Here is a 14,616-nt window from a genome sequence, read left to right as displayed (position 1 = left end):
CTCTAAAATAGTTTTAAATAAAAATGCTTGTCAATGAGTGTTCATTTAATAGCAAACGAAATACTAAACAGAATGGCAAACGACGAGAACATTTTAAAATTTAAACAAACACTTTAAGCTAAACAGTTAATTCTGAACAAATTATGAAAACCATATTTTTATATCTACATACTGCATTAAAATAAGAATTTATTAGGTAAAATATTTAAACTTAAACGACTTTAAAAAATTATAAAGTCCGTGTTTTCTGATCTCTACGAAGAGTTTCAGAACAGTTGTCGATCAAAACTGATCTTTCCGGATAGTTTCAATAAACTGGTATTCATTGTTGAACTAAGAAGAGCAAGTAAATTTGTTTACGTTTATAAAAGAATTATTTTTGTTGTGTCAAGAAAATCCGTGTAAGTTAAGTTTAAATTATTTTACCTTTTTGCATCCCTTCATTAATACAGGGTAAAATGAGCGATTGACATCCGGACCCTTACAAATTCGACGAAATCTGATGTCCTACTTACCGCCTATTATGGCCTTATTTTCCCGCATCCTACCTTGCCCATATGGGGGTATGAGAATAAGTGGACCCTATTTCTATTCCGTTTGCAGAAGCGGGTAATTATAGCTATATTTTCTTTAAAAAACGACAAACTTGCAAACTATTTTTCAAACTGCAAACATCCTAACGTTTCCATCACTTTACATCTACAAAACCTTGACATTCCTAAAACAAAACATCGACAAGTTCAATAGATCCCATAACCATGCTTACAATTTAAGAACTTCTTAAAATCTTCCAGTCCCTGTCCACTGTACAACCTTTATTCAAAAAAATCTCCGTTACAATGCAGTAAATATCTTTAACCACCTTCCAACGCATCTAAAGGCAGAGTCAGACAATCTGAAAAAAAATCTGTTCTATTAAATAAATGCTACTACAGCACCCGTGACTTCCTGACTGACAGCTGAAATCTTAATTTTCCTTTAGACAGAATGATTTGTAAATAGTATGTTTAAGTTAATTTTATTATTCTAAGTTCAATTCCATTGTATATTATAATTATTTTGACCTAACCTATATACATGTAATTGTGTCTAGTTGGTTCAATAAACGAGTTTATCGAGTTATTGACGACCACCTAGTTGGAGCAAGTCTGCTTTTAATAAAACACCAGGTTAATGGGAAAGAATTTCAACATCTTCAACACAAAAGATTGATGAACTACCAGTAAAACGTGTACTCATTAATAAACTTTATGTGTAATTTCAGTTTTAGAATCAACCGCATAGAGTCGCCCATCACAGTGTTTGACGGGGATTGTGGGGAGAGCCTCACTCTCTACGACGCGTCTTGGCCTGATGACGCCCGTATCATCAAAACGTTCTGCGACACGTTCTCTAGACCTATGGAGAAACACGACTTTGTCTCCACTGGGGACGCTCTATTCGTCAGGTTCGAGAGCAAAACTGGAAGCTACTCCGGGTAAGTAGAACCATAGACAAATAAAAGTTCTGGCGTCCACCGCTAGGAGTGCCGTGTAGTTACGTAGCGAGGGCCGTAACTACACAGCGCTCCCAGCGGTGGACGCCAGAACGTATGTTAACCGCAGCACTGCTGTCGGTATGGATTTCTATTTGTCTTTGGTAGAACCAATCATTTCAATCGACCAATCACACTCCCCTATAATCATATCAATACGTTTATAGCAGTGAAAAACATCGCAGTGCAAATTCCAACTACATATTCTTTTATGACAACACAATTCATATTTTTTTACATTTTGCCAGGAAAAAAAGTATTTTGATCTTTTAAAAGTATATATCATTCTTAAGCAATGTGCATTCCTGTACCTATCTTGAAACAGTTAATACAATTCTATCCGGTTTCGGTGTTTATAGTTTTTCCTATTTTATTTCTCGTTGGTGCCTGGATATCAACACTAACTAAGATTTGTTTACTAAGTAAAGCTATTTTCATTGTGGTGTGAGTAGCCTCCGGATTGCGAATAATAACTATGATAGTGGTTTAAATACCTTATTCATGCAATCCAATTGTTGTCTTCACAACTAGTTTCAACCTGCTATCATCAGGTGAGTACAAGGATGATATTACTTCATATGAAGTAATATATGAAGGTCTTGTACTCACCTGATGATGACCTCCTAGCAGGTTGAAACTAGTTGTGAAGACAACAATTGGATTGCATGAATAAGGTATTTAAACCACTATCATAGTAAAGCTATTTATTTAAATTTTTTTAAGCTATTGAGTCTTTTTTGAGTTAGTTAAAGCTAAAACATCAAGAGATTGCGAAAATGTAGTTTAATCATATTTGACATTTGATTGAGGACTTTTAATTTCAGCTTTAATTGCAGTATTACTTAATTATTTCTTTCCACGTTACATATTGCTTATAGTCTATGTACATATTTAAGAAATTAATTAATCTTGCAAAAACATTAACCATACGATATTCAAAAGGTTTACAAAAATATATTACAGTTGGCTTTTATTAGGAGTGACTTATATACGGTAATTAATATTTCCATAAATCAGAACTGAGTGCTAGAGAGTATCTTTATTCGAAGTCTTTATTTTACTGTAATATAGAGTGTTCTTTTTATAGAAAACGATAAATTAGATATGAAAGGCAATAAGGAAAAGCGAGGAAAATTATATTGTAAGGATTGTAACACAAAGTTTTTACACCAGAATCATCGATGTCTTGGCTTCCAAGATTGTAAAGATTTTTACTGATTTAAAATATCTTCTTAGCTTAACTTAAAGGGTGGCTGAAAATTAACTTGCACCGCCTTTAACTTTTTTAACTTTTTCAGATATTTAAAATCGATTTGCGGCACCTTGTTTGGATATGAAGGGCTACAATATTTATAGTCAGTTTTAAACATTTTGCCCTTAGATAAGTGATTAAGAGATTAAGTGGGGGTATTTTTCAAAAAATTCAAAATTTTCAAAATTGGCCGTAATTATTGTAGCTCCTCCTCATACCTTAGAAGGTTGCCACAAACAGATTTCAAATATCTTAAATGGTTCAAAATTTTAGGGTGGGTGTAAGCTACTTTTCAGCCATCCTGTATATTTTACGGTATATATTTCAACGTATATAAATTTATCAATCTAATTTACATTTGTATATGGTGTTATAAATCCCGTATATCTAAACAAAATTGTATCTTGTGTTTTTTAAAATTTTGTTCATCACTTATGTTAGTTTTTAGACCGGTTTGTTCGTTGTAGTAACATCTATATCCACTTTTTCATGGACAAAATTATACAATTTAAATTAAAAGTTTAACTATTTGGCTGTATTTTAAATCTTCATAGTGCTAAGACTCTCCAACTCTATAAAATAAATTGTAGAACAAAAAATAAAATATCAGCAATCATTCTAAGTTAAATTTTTTACCTTTTCCAGATCTTCTCTGTACTACTGGGCTCATTACGACTTCTTCAACAACACAAGATACGGTCGCCCAGTTCAAGATACCGTCTGTGATGAAGAAATCGCTTCCTGGACCAAGTCTTCGGGATATCTCAGGTAGCTAAGTACTACTCAATTACTCAATATATAACTTGTTGTTCTAGATGAAACTCAATAACTCATTTTACTCTTAAAAGAGGTTAAAATGGATAAATCTTATTTATATTTTATCCTCTTTCGGCCTGTCTAAAATACCGTACTGTACGCTGAACTAGACACACATTCTGATAATTATTAGATTCTTTCAAAACATACACAATATGTCTTCAAATTCTTTGAAGCTAAAAAAACATCTTTCAAGTATTACCATAGACAAAAATAATTAAATATAGACTGTCAGCCGTGCTGTGGTTACCATAATTACCATAGGTTCTGGCTCACACCGCTGGGAGCGCAATGTAGTTATGGCCTAGGTGCTACGTAAACTACACGGCGCTCCCAGCGTTGTGCACCAGATTCAATGGTAATCGCAGCACAGGCTGACGGTAGCTATATTTAATTCTTTTTGTCTATACTGTTCTCTACAGACACTGCACTCAAATAATATCGGATTACAAACTGAACACGAATTATTATTTATGTACAGTAAGTTCAGTGATGTGTCTAAATAATTAAGGAATTGAATGAAAACTATCTTTTATTTTGCCTTTTACAGATCTCCAGTAAACACACTCGTCTACAAACGTACCGAAGCCGACGGAGATCTTCATTGCCGATACAAATTCGTCACTGATAACAGACTGTTTGCAAGAGTTATCCTAACAATCAAAAGTATCAACTTTAAGGTATGAAATATATATATATATATATATATAACCTTGATCTAAAGTGAGATGGTTGTATAGTTTGGGAAATTTTGGATGAGGTTGTTTGTGAATATGTGCAAATGCTAGTGAACCACTTTAAACAAAAAGAAATAGTACTGACACAATCCTTATAAATAGTAGTGACATTTGTATTGAGTAATTCAAGTCACAAATTTGTAGACATATAAGTGAAATTTGAAACTCTTGATTTTCTGTCTTAGAAACTTGAGTTGATAAAAAGAGATTAACTTTAAAAGTAAACCAAATCATTTACAACACGAGCACGATCTATGGAAGAATAATGCATACAAATCTACTATTGAAGTCTCGGGCCTAAAGATGACTGGGTGATATTAGTCACCAATATAACTGATAGATTTTAAGATATATTTACTGTATTTGATTTTTTTATTACAAGTGTAAATATTATATAAAATTAGTGTGAAAGACATATATACTATATTTTCTTTATTTGCAGGATCACCCATTCAACTCAGCTCCCCCAGAGGAGTGCTGGGACGGCAGAATGGACAAGCTGGTCATCTGGGAGCCTGCGCTGGTCAACATATCGTACCATCCTCCAAGCATCGCAACCATCCCAAGCTCTGGCAAGGCGGGTGCACACTGTCTCTGCAGAACAACCCCCTCCAAGGGTGGCCGGCCAGTTACCATAGTGACGTCATCCACGGAGACGCTGAATCTAGAGTTGGTGGTGGACGTGGGTCACTCAGCCTCTAGCTACTTCAAACACCCTAGTCCGTTGTTTGAGGCTACATACGAGTTCATCCACGGGCCACTGTGTGGACCTGCCAACATCCCTGCTAGCACTGAGGGTGAGCTTCACTACCCTCACTATGAAGCTCTCGGCTTCACAGAACCTCCAAGGTCGTTGAAGTGCCTCTGGGAAATCAAGGTCAACCGAGAAAGAGACGTTTGGTTGCACTTTGACAAAGTCAGGTTTGCAACAAGGGATTGCCAAGATGGAAGAATAGAAGTTTACCTCCCTTCAAGACCTGAAATTCCATACATGACCATTTGTGGACACAACGTCAGTGCTAAGGAAATGCAACCACTCACCTCTTTGGATCTTACTCCTCACACTGCATCAGGCTACAGTTCACAGCCGTCGGTGAAGATCCAGTTCATCGGAACAGTCACGCCAGCAAGAGCCGGGTTCAAGATAGCTTGGACGGAATTGTTCCATCTTCCGAGGAACGCTGACGGGACTTTGATGACCTCGAAGATGATTGATGATGGAATGACAGGCTCGCTGCAGAGTGATGATTGTGGATTTGTCTGTCCAGGAGAGAATGGTCTTTGTATTCCCTCTTCGCTAGTGTGCAATGGTGTTATGAACTGTCCTGGTGTAGTTAACGGAAGTCTGGCCGCTGACGAGGCTTTGGAACTCTGCGCAGCAAGGATTGACCAAAGCCAAGCAAACTGGTTCGTCATTGCTATAGGAGCGACTGGAGGCGGTCTGTTGGCAATCGCGTGCATCGTGCTTCTTTGCAAGTGCTGTTGTTGTTGCTGTGGCAAAAACGATGACGATGATTACTGATATCACGCTTCCCCTGACCGCTATCATCTTCCACGAGAGAGATAAAGTCTTTGGTTTCGTCGTGGTTGAAATCAAGTGCTGGGAGCCCCTTTTAAGGTTTATCTATCAACTACATTTATATGATGATAAGTAAAATATTTCTCGCATTACTTCTTTTCCAAAGAGAACACATATTTTAACACCATTATTTCATAGCATATGACACTCGACAAGTGGCCTATGACAAACTTAATTTTATTTAGGACCTATTTAGTCCTACGACGACCCAAGTCATGGTAAAAGTACAACAGCTAAACGTACTTTTCTTTGTTTTAAGCTAAAACTATTGACGGTATTCCTATGAGTCCACTGTCTTATTTATTGACGTTATGTTTACAATGTCCTCCACGTAAACCATTAACCTTTCCTTAAATCTAATTTGTTATTTTATTGTATGAGAAAAGCATAAATCTAAATAACACAAAGTCCAAATATTTCCGACACATTTCCAAATATGTCGTTTTCTAAGGTTTTGCTAAGAATTTGAAAGAACAATTTAGAGTTGGTAATTAAATGCTATAACATCTGTAGCTTTCTTTACTTTTCTATGTAATGTATACTTTCGTAAGAGTACATTCACATGATTAGTTGTGAACAAGACCTTCATTCATCCCTCCGGCTAAGAGCCTATGGGCTCTAAACTGTATTATGTGTATTTTCTCATTAAATCAACCTAAGCTCATGTTCAAGGGGCTCCCCATCAACACGCACCAATCACGACTTACTCACTGTGATTTCGGACACGTTTTATAAAGTGACATTTTTTATCAGTGTGTTTTGTGAATGCTCTTTATATTTTCATATTTAGAGGTAAGTCTAGAGCTCTTTCAGTGTAGCAAGACCTAAATCTAAATGCCAGGCCTTTTCCTTTTTTACACAACAGCATTGATTATTTACGGTATTACGATTTCATTATTATTGAAAAATGCCCTTTTGAAAATTTAATTGGGTTAAGGAGTCCATAAATCCTAGAACTATCGCTTAAGATTGAGACAAAAAATGTATTACTATTAAGACATTTTACACAGCTTGTATGCTCTCAGGAAGTAACTTGCTCTTAAAATTTGTATTCAATTAAGTAAATGACCTGATAAGCTATAGATAGTAAGGAAAAAATAAGGAAAACTGCAAAAAATTATTAAAAAGGTAACCGAGCTCTTGCAAAAGTTTTAATTACAGTTCAAGTTTCTTTTTCTATTATGCATTAACAGTTGTAATACTATAAAACTTATGATACTTTTTCATATTGTTTTATGGCCTGGTATTCAGATTAAAGCCTTTTTGCCGTAAGAAACTGTAGTGTTCATGTTTATAAAAACTTTTATAAATATTTCTGTATCTTACGCGTTGTTTAAGTTTATATAATTACGGCCTACAACACACTGAAGATAAATCGTTGATTAATTTATTCACCGCGTAAAACATTGTTAATTTTGTTTATAGGTTAATGTTAAGTTACCATAGCTTTAAGCGTAAAAAATATACGTGAAATATAGTTTGTATGTAGATAAAAATATATATTTTATAGTGCCATTAAGTTTCCAAATAATTTTATATTCATTAATATTTTAAAATTAAATTTCACCAAAGCAATATTTCTTATTCTAAACGTTACGTTAAAAGATTTACTCTTTTACATATTTTTCTAAGCAATAAATATATCCTTAACTACAAAATTGTGAGAAATAAAACAATTAAAAATGTATTAGGCCATGTAAAAAATACTTATTGATAATTACAGCTGATTTTATGGATATAATACGTGACAATGTAAAATTTAACTTTGATCAAAGTGCTCAAAACATTTTTATAATCATATAATTGTTCAACGAATATGTAAACCAGTAAACCATTACCTATTAAAATTCACAGAGATAACGTGAGCTATGTAATTATATCATCAAACAATTTTATTTTAAAATACCACTGTCTGCTTATGACATCAAATAAAAATAGTATACGAAAATAAAACTAATATGTATGAAAGAACCAAAACTAAGTTAACCACTTTGGCCACCTGATATTTCAAAGCTGGACCTTTCTCTTAGAATACCGTAGAGAAGACCATTATATATGTCATATTTCTCCTGTTCACCTACCACAGACAATGTACTGTACGTAGGACCATCGCTTAGCCATAGCATAGACAAATAGAATTACATATAAACCAAAATCGGTGCTGCATTTCGCATAAGTTCTGGCGTCCACCGCTTGGAGCACATGTAGTTAAGGCGCACGTGCTACGTAACTACATGACACTCCTAGCGGTGGATGCCAGAACTCGTGCTAACCGCAGCACTGCAGGCGGTATATATTTAATTATATTTGTCTATGGCCATAGTCTGACCGGCTTCAAGCAATCTGTAGCTGATAAAATTTGTATTGTATATTTTAATAATAAAGAAATTTTTGAGGATGACTATGTCTTATTATACTTCCCAAAATATTTGTATATGGAGTTTTAAGTGATTTATAGATATTTAAATAAGTACAATGTGGCACTTAGTATAAAGAGCACGCAATGATGTTGTTGAATGGTGGATTCCCTTCTGGGTTATAAATAATGTTGGAATATTCGTGGACAATTTAAACGCCCATTAACATTCATTATTTAAATATCAAAACAATATTTAAAATATTTTTGAAACATTAATTTCAGATAGATGAAACAACTTCGCATACCTTTTTTCATATTTATTCATGACTACATGTTAATTCAAAATCTAGTAAAGTAATAGGCCTACGGTTAATAAATACAATATAAATACCGTATGTATTTATGATGCAGTTTATATCTACGCTAATAATATCGTTATTATTGCAATAAGTGTAAAAAATATCAAAGATTCGTTCATTTACCATCTCAAAAGCATAAGGCCCATTTTCTATAGTTGGATATTTTATACATTGAACTTTTAGCATGATGTGTCAATGCTATCTTAGGTTTATGCAGTTGTGATTTATATTATGTTCAATAAGGATCTTTTACCGACCAATGTTAAGTAATCGAGGAATATTTAGTGATAAATATTTTATCCTTGTGCCATAAGTTAGGATCTAAGGGATAAGTCATTGAACTCGTAATGATGAATAATTTATAATATGAAACTCTATAGGCACTCTTGATAACTCTCTTGGCAATATGCACCATTTTATACCAACATAAGACTATTACTGCCTAATACAGATTGCAATTCCAAACACAAAGCCGCCAACAAACAACATTGTCATGTAACTCGGAGCACCAAGTGTATATAATCAGCTTTCTAACTATTGTTGAGCTCAACAGCTGTTTGTAGAGTTATCGCCTTACTAGCATTGCATAAGTTGTTACTCTATAACTTTGTGTAGTTTTATGTTTGTCATATATAATTGGCTGTGGTGGGTAAAAAATGTCAGATATATGGGTAGTATAAACTTTTGTTCTAATTTTAAGAGAGGGTTTCGGATGGGGAATTCATTTTGAACTACTTTAGGTAAGTAAAATGCTTACTGTTCAGAAGAAAGTGAGTCTTAAGTGTGTTGCCCTCTATATATTCTAGAGAAGTCTAATTTTTAACTAGCAAAAATTCATTTGACTATTATGGTGACCTAAAAATCCTACTACAGATTTATTATAAACACTCCAGTAGTTTTAAAATCTATTATTACTATGTTTTGTTACTAATTTGGTTATATGTTTTTAATGGAAATAACTTAAACGTATTTTAAAAACAATAATGTTAAGTATTTAAGAAGACTATTTAAATTCAGATAAAACAATGATCTTATATACAAAAAATTGATTTTCTTTTCCGAGTTCATTTGACTCTGCTACCCGACCGATTTTCATGATTGAGGTATCAAATTGAAGGTATGCAAGCACAGATTTGCCATCGAGCATCGGCATATATCTACTGTATTACTCGACCAAAACACATAATTTGATTCATTTTTTAATTCTAACTTCAATTTAAGCTTTTGTCTAAGAACGTTCAGTGAAATACCGGCTTTCATTTAAACTATTATTTATTGATATCGGACGAGTTTCAAGCAAACACGAAGTAAACAACCAACATATCAATTATTTTTCACAAGGTTTGTCTATGATTAAAAAAACGATTCTTTCATATTGTCATGTTTTTGATATGCTTTAGACTCAAAATAATCAGTAAAATATAGGCTTTAATTTGATCTATTGATAGTTTAAATCGGTTAAGCTGAATATACTGTATTACTCAATAAAAAATCATAAATTTGATTATTTATCAGATATTATATTCATTTTAACGCTGCGGAGCAGCATGGGTCCTCTAGTTTCATATTAATTAAACATGTAACCGAATTATCATTATCTGAATATTTGAGTAATTAAATCCTGCAATATTTCGCTGGCTTTAATAAGGCATTATTAATTAGATTAACATTTATCTTCTTAAGACGTAACTCCTAACTCAATTTGAAAAACATATTTAGTTGAGGGTAAAAGGACAGCACTATTAACAAGATGTCTTTTACAGGCAGTATTTACAAAAGTTTTCAATGTTACAAGTAAATATACTCGTTAAACCGTAAATCTTATGAGTCATTATACTTAGGAAATATTTATGCCTACTTTATATTAGTTTTCAAATCTGTTTTACTGTGTTGTTTATAAGCAAATTATCCCTATGTTGTCGCTGAAATTATCTAAGTACACTTCTTTATACCACCATAAGCTTACCTTTTGTATTTGATCTATTGTTTGGTAATCTGTAGAAGACCTTATGCATGTACAACCACAGACATATTTCACGGTGTCTAATCTTCCTTGCTAAGAAATTCACCCTCTCCCACTTAGTTGCTCTTCGGTAAATATTCTAGTGTTTCGCATAAACCTACTTCATTATTGCACTGACAATTTTATTTGGATCCATAAAAACGCGGAACCATGTTTAAAGAGAAATCAAGTAATATTTTAACATTTTGTGATTATTAAATTGTACTTATTAAATGTATTCAAATACAGGGTGTTTATAAAAAAACTTTACAATTTCAACCAATCATAAAACCTTTATCTTTCCACTTAAAGCTATGAAAAACCAATCAAAGTTTAGGAAATCATTTCAAGTTTTGGTACATAATATACCTAACCTAACTTCAACGTGTATTCCATTATTTTCACGCAAATAATCAAGTCAAAAATCTAGCTCATATAAAACACAACCTAAAATAAGTTTATTTCATCAAACCCTTTCCTTATTTTTTCTCCGAGTTCTTCTTTGGTGTTCACTTTACTGAAGTAGACAATATCCTTAACGAAGGACCAAAAAAGTCACGCGGGGTAATATCTGGTGACATATGAGAACAAGTGCAGGAACATCAAGGCCAATCCGAAGGTTTGGAATTGACCCATCCGGAAATGTCGAACAAAGTCTGTCCAGTGTGGAGGAGTACATGAAGTCTTCAGTCTTGAAGGAGGATTCCTATTGTATCTTGTCTGAAATCTCATCATGAACGTCAACATCAGATTTGGTTTCAATGGACCGCTCCACACACTGCGCCTTAATACGAGGATCCTTAACACCATGTAATTGAAAAATAGTATCTAAACAATCATATTTTATAAAAAAAAAACTGACTGGTTAAAAATAATTGCTAAATATGCTAAATTGAGCAAAAAGACACAAAGATTTTAAAAAAAAACTCCTGATAGTAAGGAATATTTTAGTCTAGAACATACTTACTTAAACTATTCAAGTAACATGCTTGCAAAATATTTTACATGTTAGTAACGTGCTTGTAAAATATACGTAATACATTTTTTACAACGTGCCAGTGCCAATTAATTTTTGTACGAAATAATCAACCCATTCTGCATTGCAATGCCAATATTTTGTAAAGATTGATTAAGTAAAACCAAGGAGAACTAAATGGAGGTTAAAATAAAATTAGAAATAATAATGCTTGTCATTGTTGTAAATTATCTTATTAACAAGAAATCTCACAATGCAAAACTAAATACAAAGCCTATAATCGTTCCGGTTACAAGAGGAAAGCGTTAGGTGGGAGCTATTTTTGGAGGGAGGGCTTAAAATATTAATTCCATCCCAGAGGACGTTTACTTTACTTAATGGGCGTCAGGGGCCACCTAATGAAAACTTGAGTACTTTGATTAAGACATAAATTATCTCTTTATGTGTTAGCTTTACTGGTGCTAAACCATTGTGTCGTACGTTGGTGGAATTTTAAATTTTAAGGTTTATTGAACTATGTCCAAGCTTTGGTGGGTTTTGGTGTAGCTATTTTCTTAGATACTGTAAAGGTTGTTTAAAAGCTTAGTAAATCAGTATAAATCAAAATGAATGTAAAACACGTAACTTAAATATAACCAAATTCCAAATAGTAACTAAATTATGTTATGTTTCCTTTTATGATGTTTTACCAAAAATTCGTAACGTAAAAAGCCAAGTGATTCAACTAACAACTAAAAGGATGGGTAGGAAGTTCAGCTTCTTCTTTTGTTAGACATAAATTATAATATTTGAAACTCTGCATTCTTTAAAATAAAAAAAATCCAAACTCTTCAATATTTGAATAATTTCTCAAAAACTAATGATTGCTACCGTGTAATTTTCTCGCTTCTGAAAATTACAGATTTTCATATTAAACCAGAGCATTACTGTTGTTGACATATATACTTGTTTTTAACGTTTTTTATTTAAATATAACGTTATTAATTATTTAAATTTGTTTTAAATAATTTTAATATAACTACTTCGACAATGAAATAAAACTAATTGTGATAAATTACTGAGACTTTGATATGCTACGTAATTAGTGTAATTAGTTGGTTGACATATTACAACTATAGACGAACCAATAAAAATACATGCACTAATGGTAATAATATCCAAATTATTTTAAAACATGTGGCATTACAGCATAAGGAAAACCCTTGCCTTATGTAGATACTACCAAACCTGAGATTAAATTATAACTTAACGTGGTAGAAGAGTTATATATTATTCTCATATCCTATTTACCACCAACACTTGAACTTATTACCGTATGTCCATACGATTATTTAATTAGGTTTGCAATAAATAATTTAAGAATGTGCAATAGTAAAAATCAGAGTAATTAACTATCAGAGTAACTGGAACTTCAATCTTCATTAACAAGCGTTAACAGTTACATTGAAGACATACTAGAACACATCATAGATACAGTTGTGTATCATATCAACCTCTAAATTTTCTAGTTATAGTACGTTTAAAATGCTTGATTTCCCTATCCACGAAGAAAACAACTCCATGCATATCAATGAATCCGACCTGACACTCCTCTTTTATTAGTTTCTTCAGGTCGGGGTGAAGAGAGATTTGTAAAAAAAATATAAAATGACTTATGTTACCCTGATCTACTATTTTATAGAACCTTCAACCTGAAAAAAAACCCTGTAATGTGGTGGGATTGATCATAAAATCCACACAACGAGTGGTACAAAATCGATTGTGAGTTTTCCGTTTGTATGTAAAGGTTAGAAGAAAATTTAATTTACTGTCCAACAAATCCACAAAGTACATAAATTAGGCCAGGAAATCAACATTCAACCGTAAGTTAAATTATTTAAAATTGTGAAAGTATTTAAAATATGTAAAGAGTGATCATGGGCATCGGTTAATTAATTAATATAATTGTGTGTTAAAAGAATAAAAAAATTCACGAAATTTTACATTCATACTAAGAAAGTTTAATAATTTACTCTTCCGATTTCACATAACAGTACCGTAGCATTATACTGTCATATGTTTTATTTAGTTATATACAATAGTGTATATGTAGTTTTAAGCTTATTTTTAAACATTGAAAACCGCAGTTGGCAGCACTGTGGTGTAACCGAAAGCTTTTTTTCGCTCATTAGTCAGCTTACAAAGTTAAGCCTAAGCTGCAGCTTAACTCTCAACCACAAAAGATTAATCCTGGATTTTAATTGCTCTTATCTTACACATAGTTAGGCTGTTTTGTTTTAGGAAATATATAAAATATACAATGTTGAGATTAACATTTAGTATATAAGAATATAACGAGTTTATAATATAACCAACGTGTGTTTAGGTTATTAGTTGTATTTAAAGTTTTCTTGAAAATACAGGGTGTTTTCTTTTACGCAATAAAAATATTACAAGTACTGTGAGACACTGGCATACGACAAAACAAGCTGATATGTTGGTATCCCTGTTTTTGTTGTTGTTGTTTTTTTTTCTTCATTATCGATCAGCTGATATGCATTGTTGCACTATCATCTTTTAGCTTAAGTGTTTTTAGAAATTATTTGTGGATAAGCTTTGTGATTGTCGGGTTTTCACAAGCTCAAGTAAAGTTATAGGTAGGTTTTTTACCATGGATCTGTATTCCTTAATTTTTTAAATGGCAATAATTGTTGATTTTTTTTAGGGTACTGGTATCACACCTGAAAACTTAGTTTTAAACATTTCTTGGCATTCAATTATCTACTTTTAATCTACTCTTCCTACTTATTGAGCTTGGGATGACCCCATGTTGTGACTTATTTACAATACACTCCTAATAAACTCCCTTTTACGGTCATTTATAAAAACGTGGTTTTCAAAATACAGATTAGTTGCTATTAGAATTATTTTACTGCGTTTATATATGTTGTAGTTCAAAAGATGATCTTTTCTAATAATACTACAAATATAAACTTCTAAATGCTTACTAAACTAAAATACTC

At 32.6% G+C, this 14,616-nt stretch overlaps 1 protein-coding gene across 4 annotated transcripts in view; it reads left to right on the top strand.

Annotated features, from left to right (window-relative positions):
- LOC129001606 (cubilin-like) overlaps positions 1–8,310 on the top strand; it is an 85,625-nt gene extending 77,315 nt beyond the window's left edge. For all 4 annotated transcript variants that reach the window (XM_054428962.1, XM_054428963.1, XM_054428964.1 and 1 more), the window contains 4 exons: positions 1,265–1,477; positions 3,432–3,554; positions 4,153–4,282; positions 4,782–8,310. In XM_054428962.1, the coding sequence (XP_054284937.1) occupies positions 1,265–1,477; positions 3,432–3,554; positions 4,153–4,282; positions 4,782–5,861 (1,546 nt within the window). In that variant the 3' untranslated portion in view covers positions 5,862–8,310. The remainder of the gene's footprint in view (positions 1–1,264; positions 1,478–3,431; positions 3,555–4,152; positions 4,283–4,781) is intronic.
- The last annotated feature ends 6,306 nt before the right edge of the window (positions 8,311–14,616 follow it).

Source organism: Macrosteles quadrilineatus, unplaced genomic scaffold (genome assembly GCF_028750875.1).
Source record: "Macrosteles quadrilineatus isolate MER2022 unplaced genomic scaffold, UCM_ALF_1.0 Scaffold_8__2_contigs__length_117827958, whole genome shotgun sequence".
Lineage (NCBI taxonomy): Eukaryota > Metazoa > Arthropoda > Insecta > Hemiptera > Cicadellidae > Macrosteles > Macrosteles quadrilineatus.
Note: the sequence above shows the minus strand (reverse complement) of the source record. Positions and strands in the feature narration are given on the sequence as shown.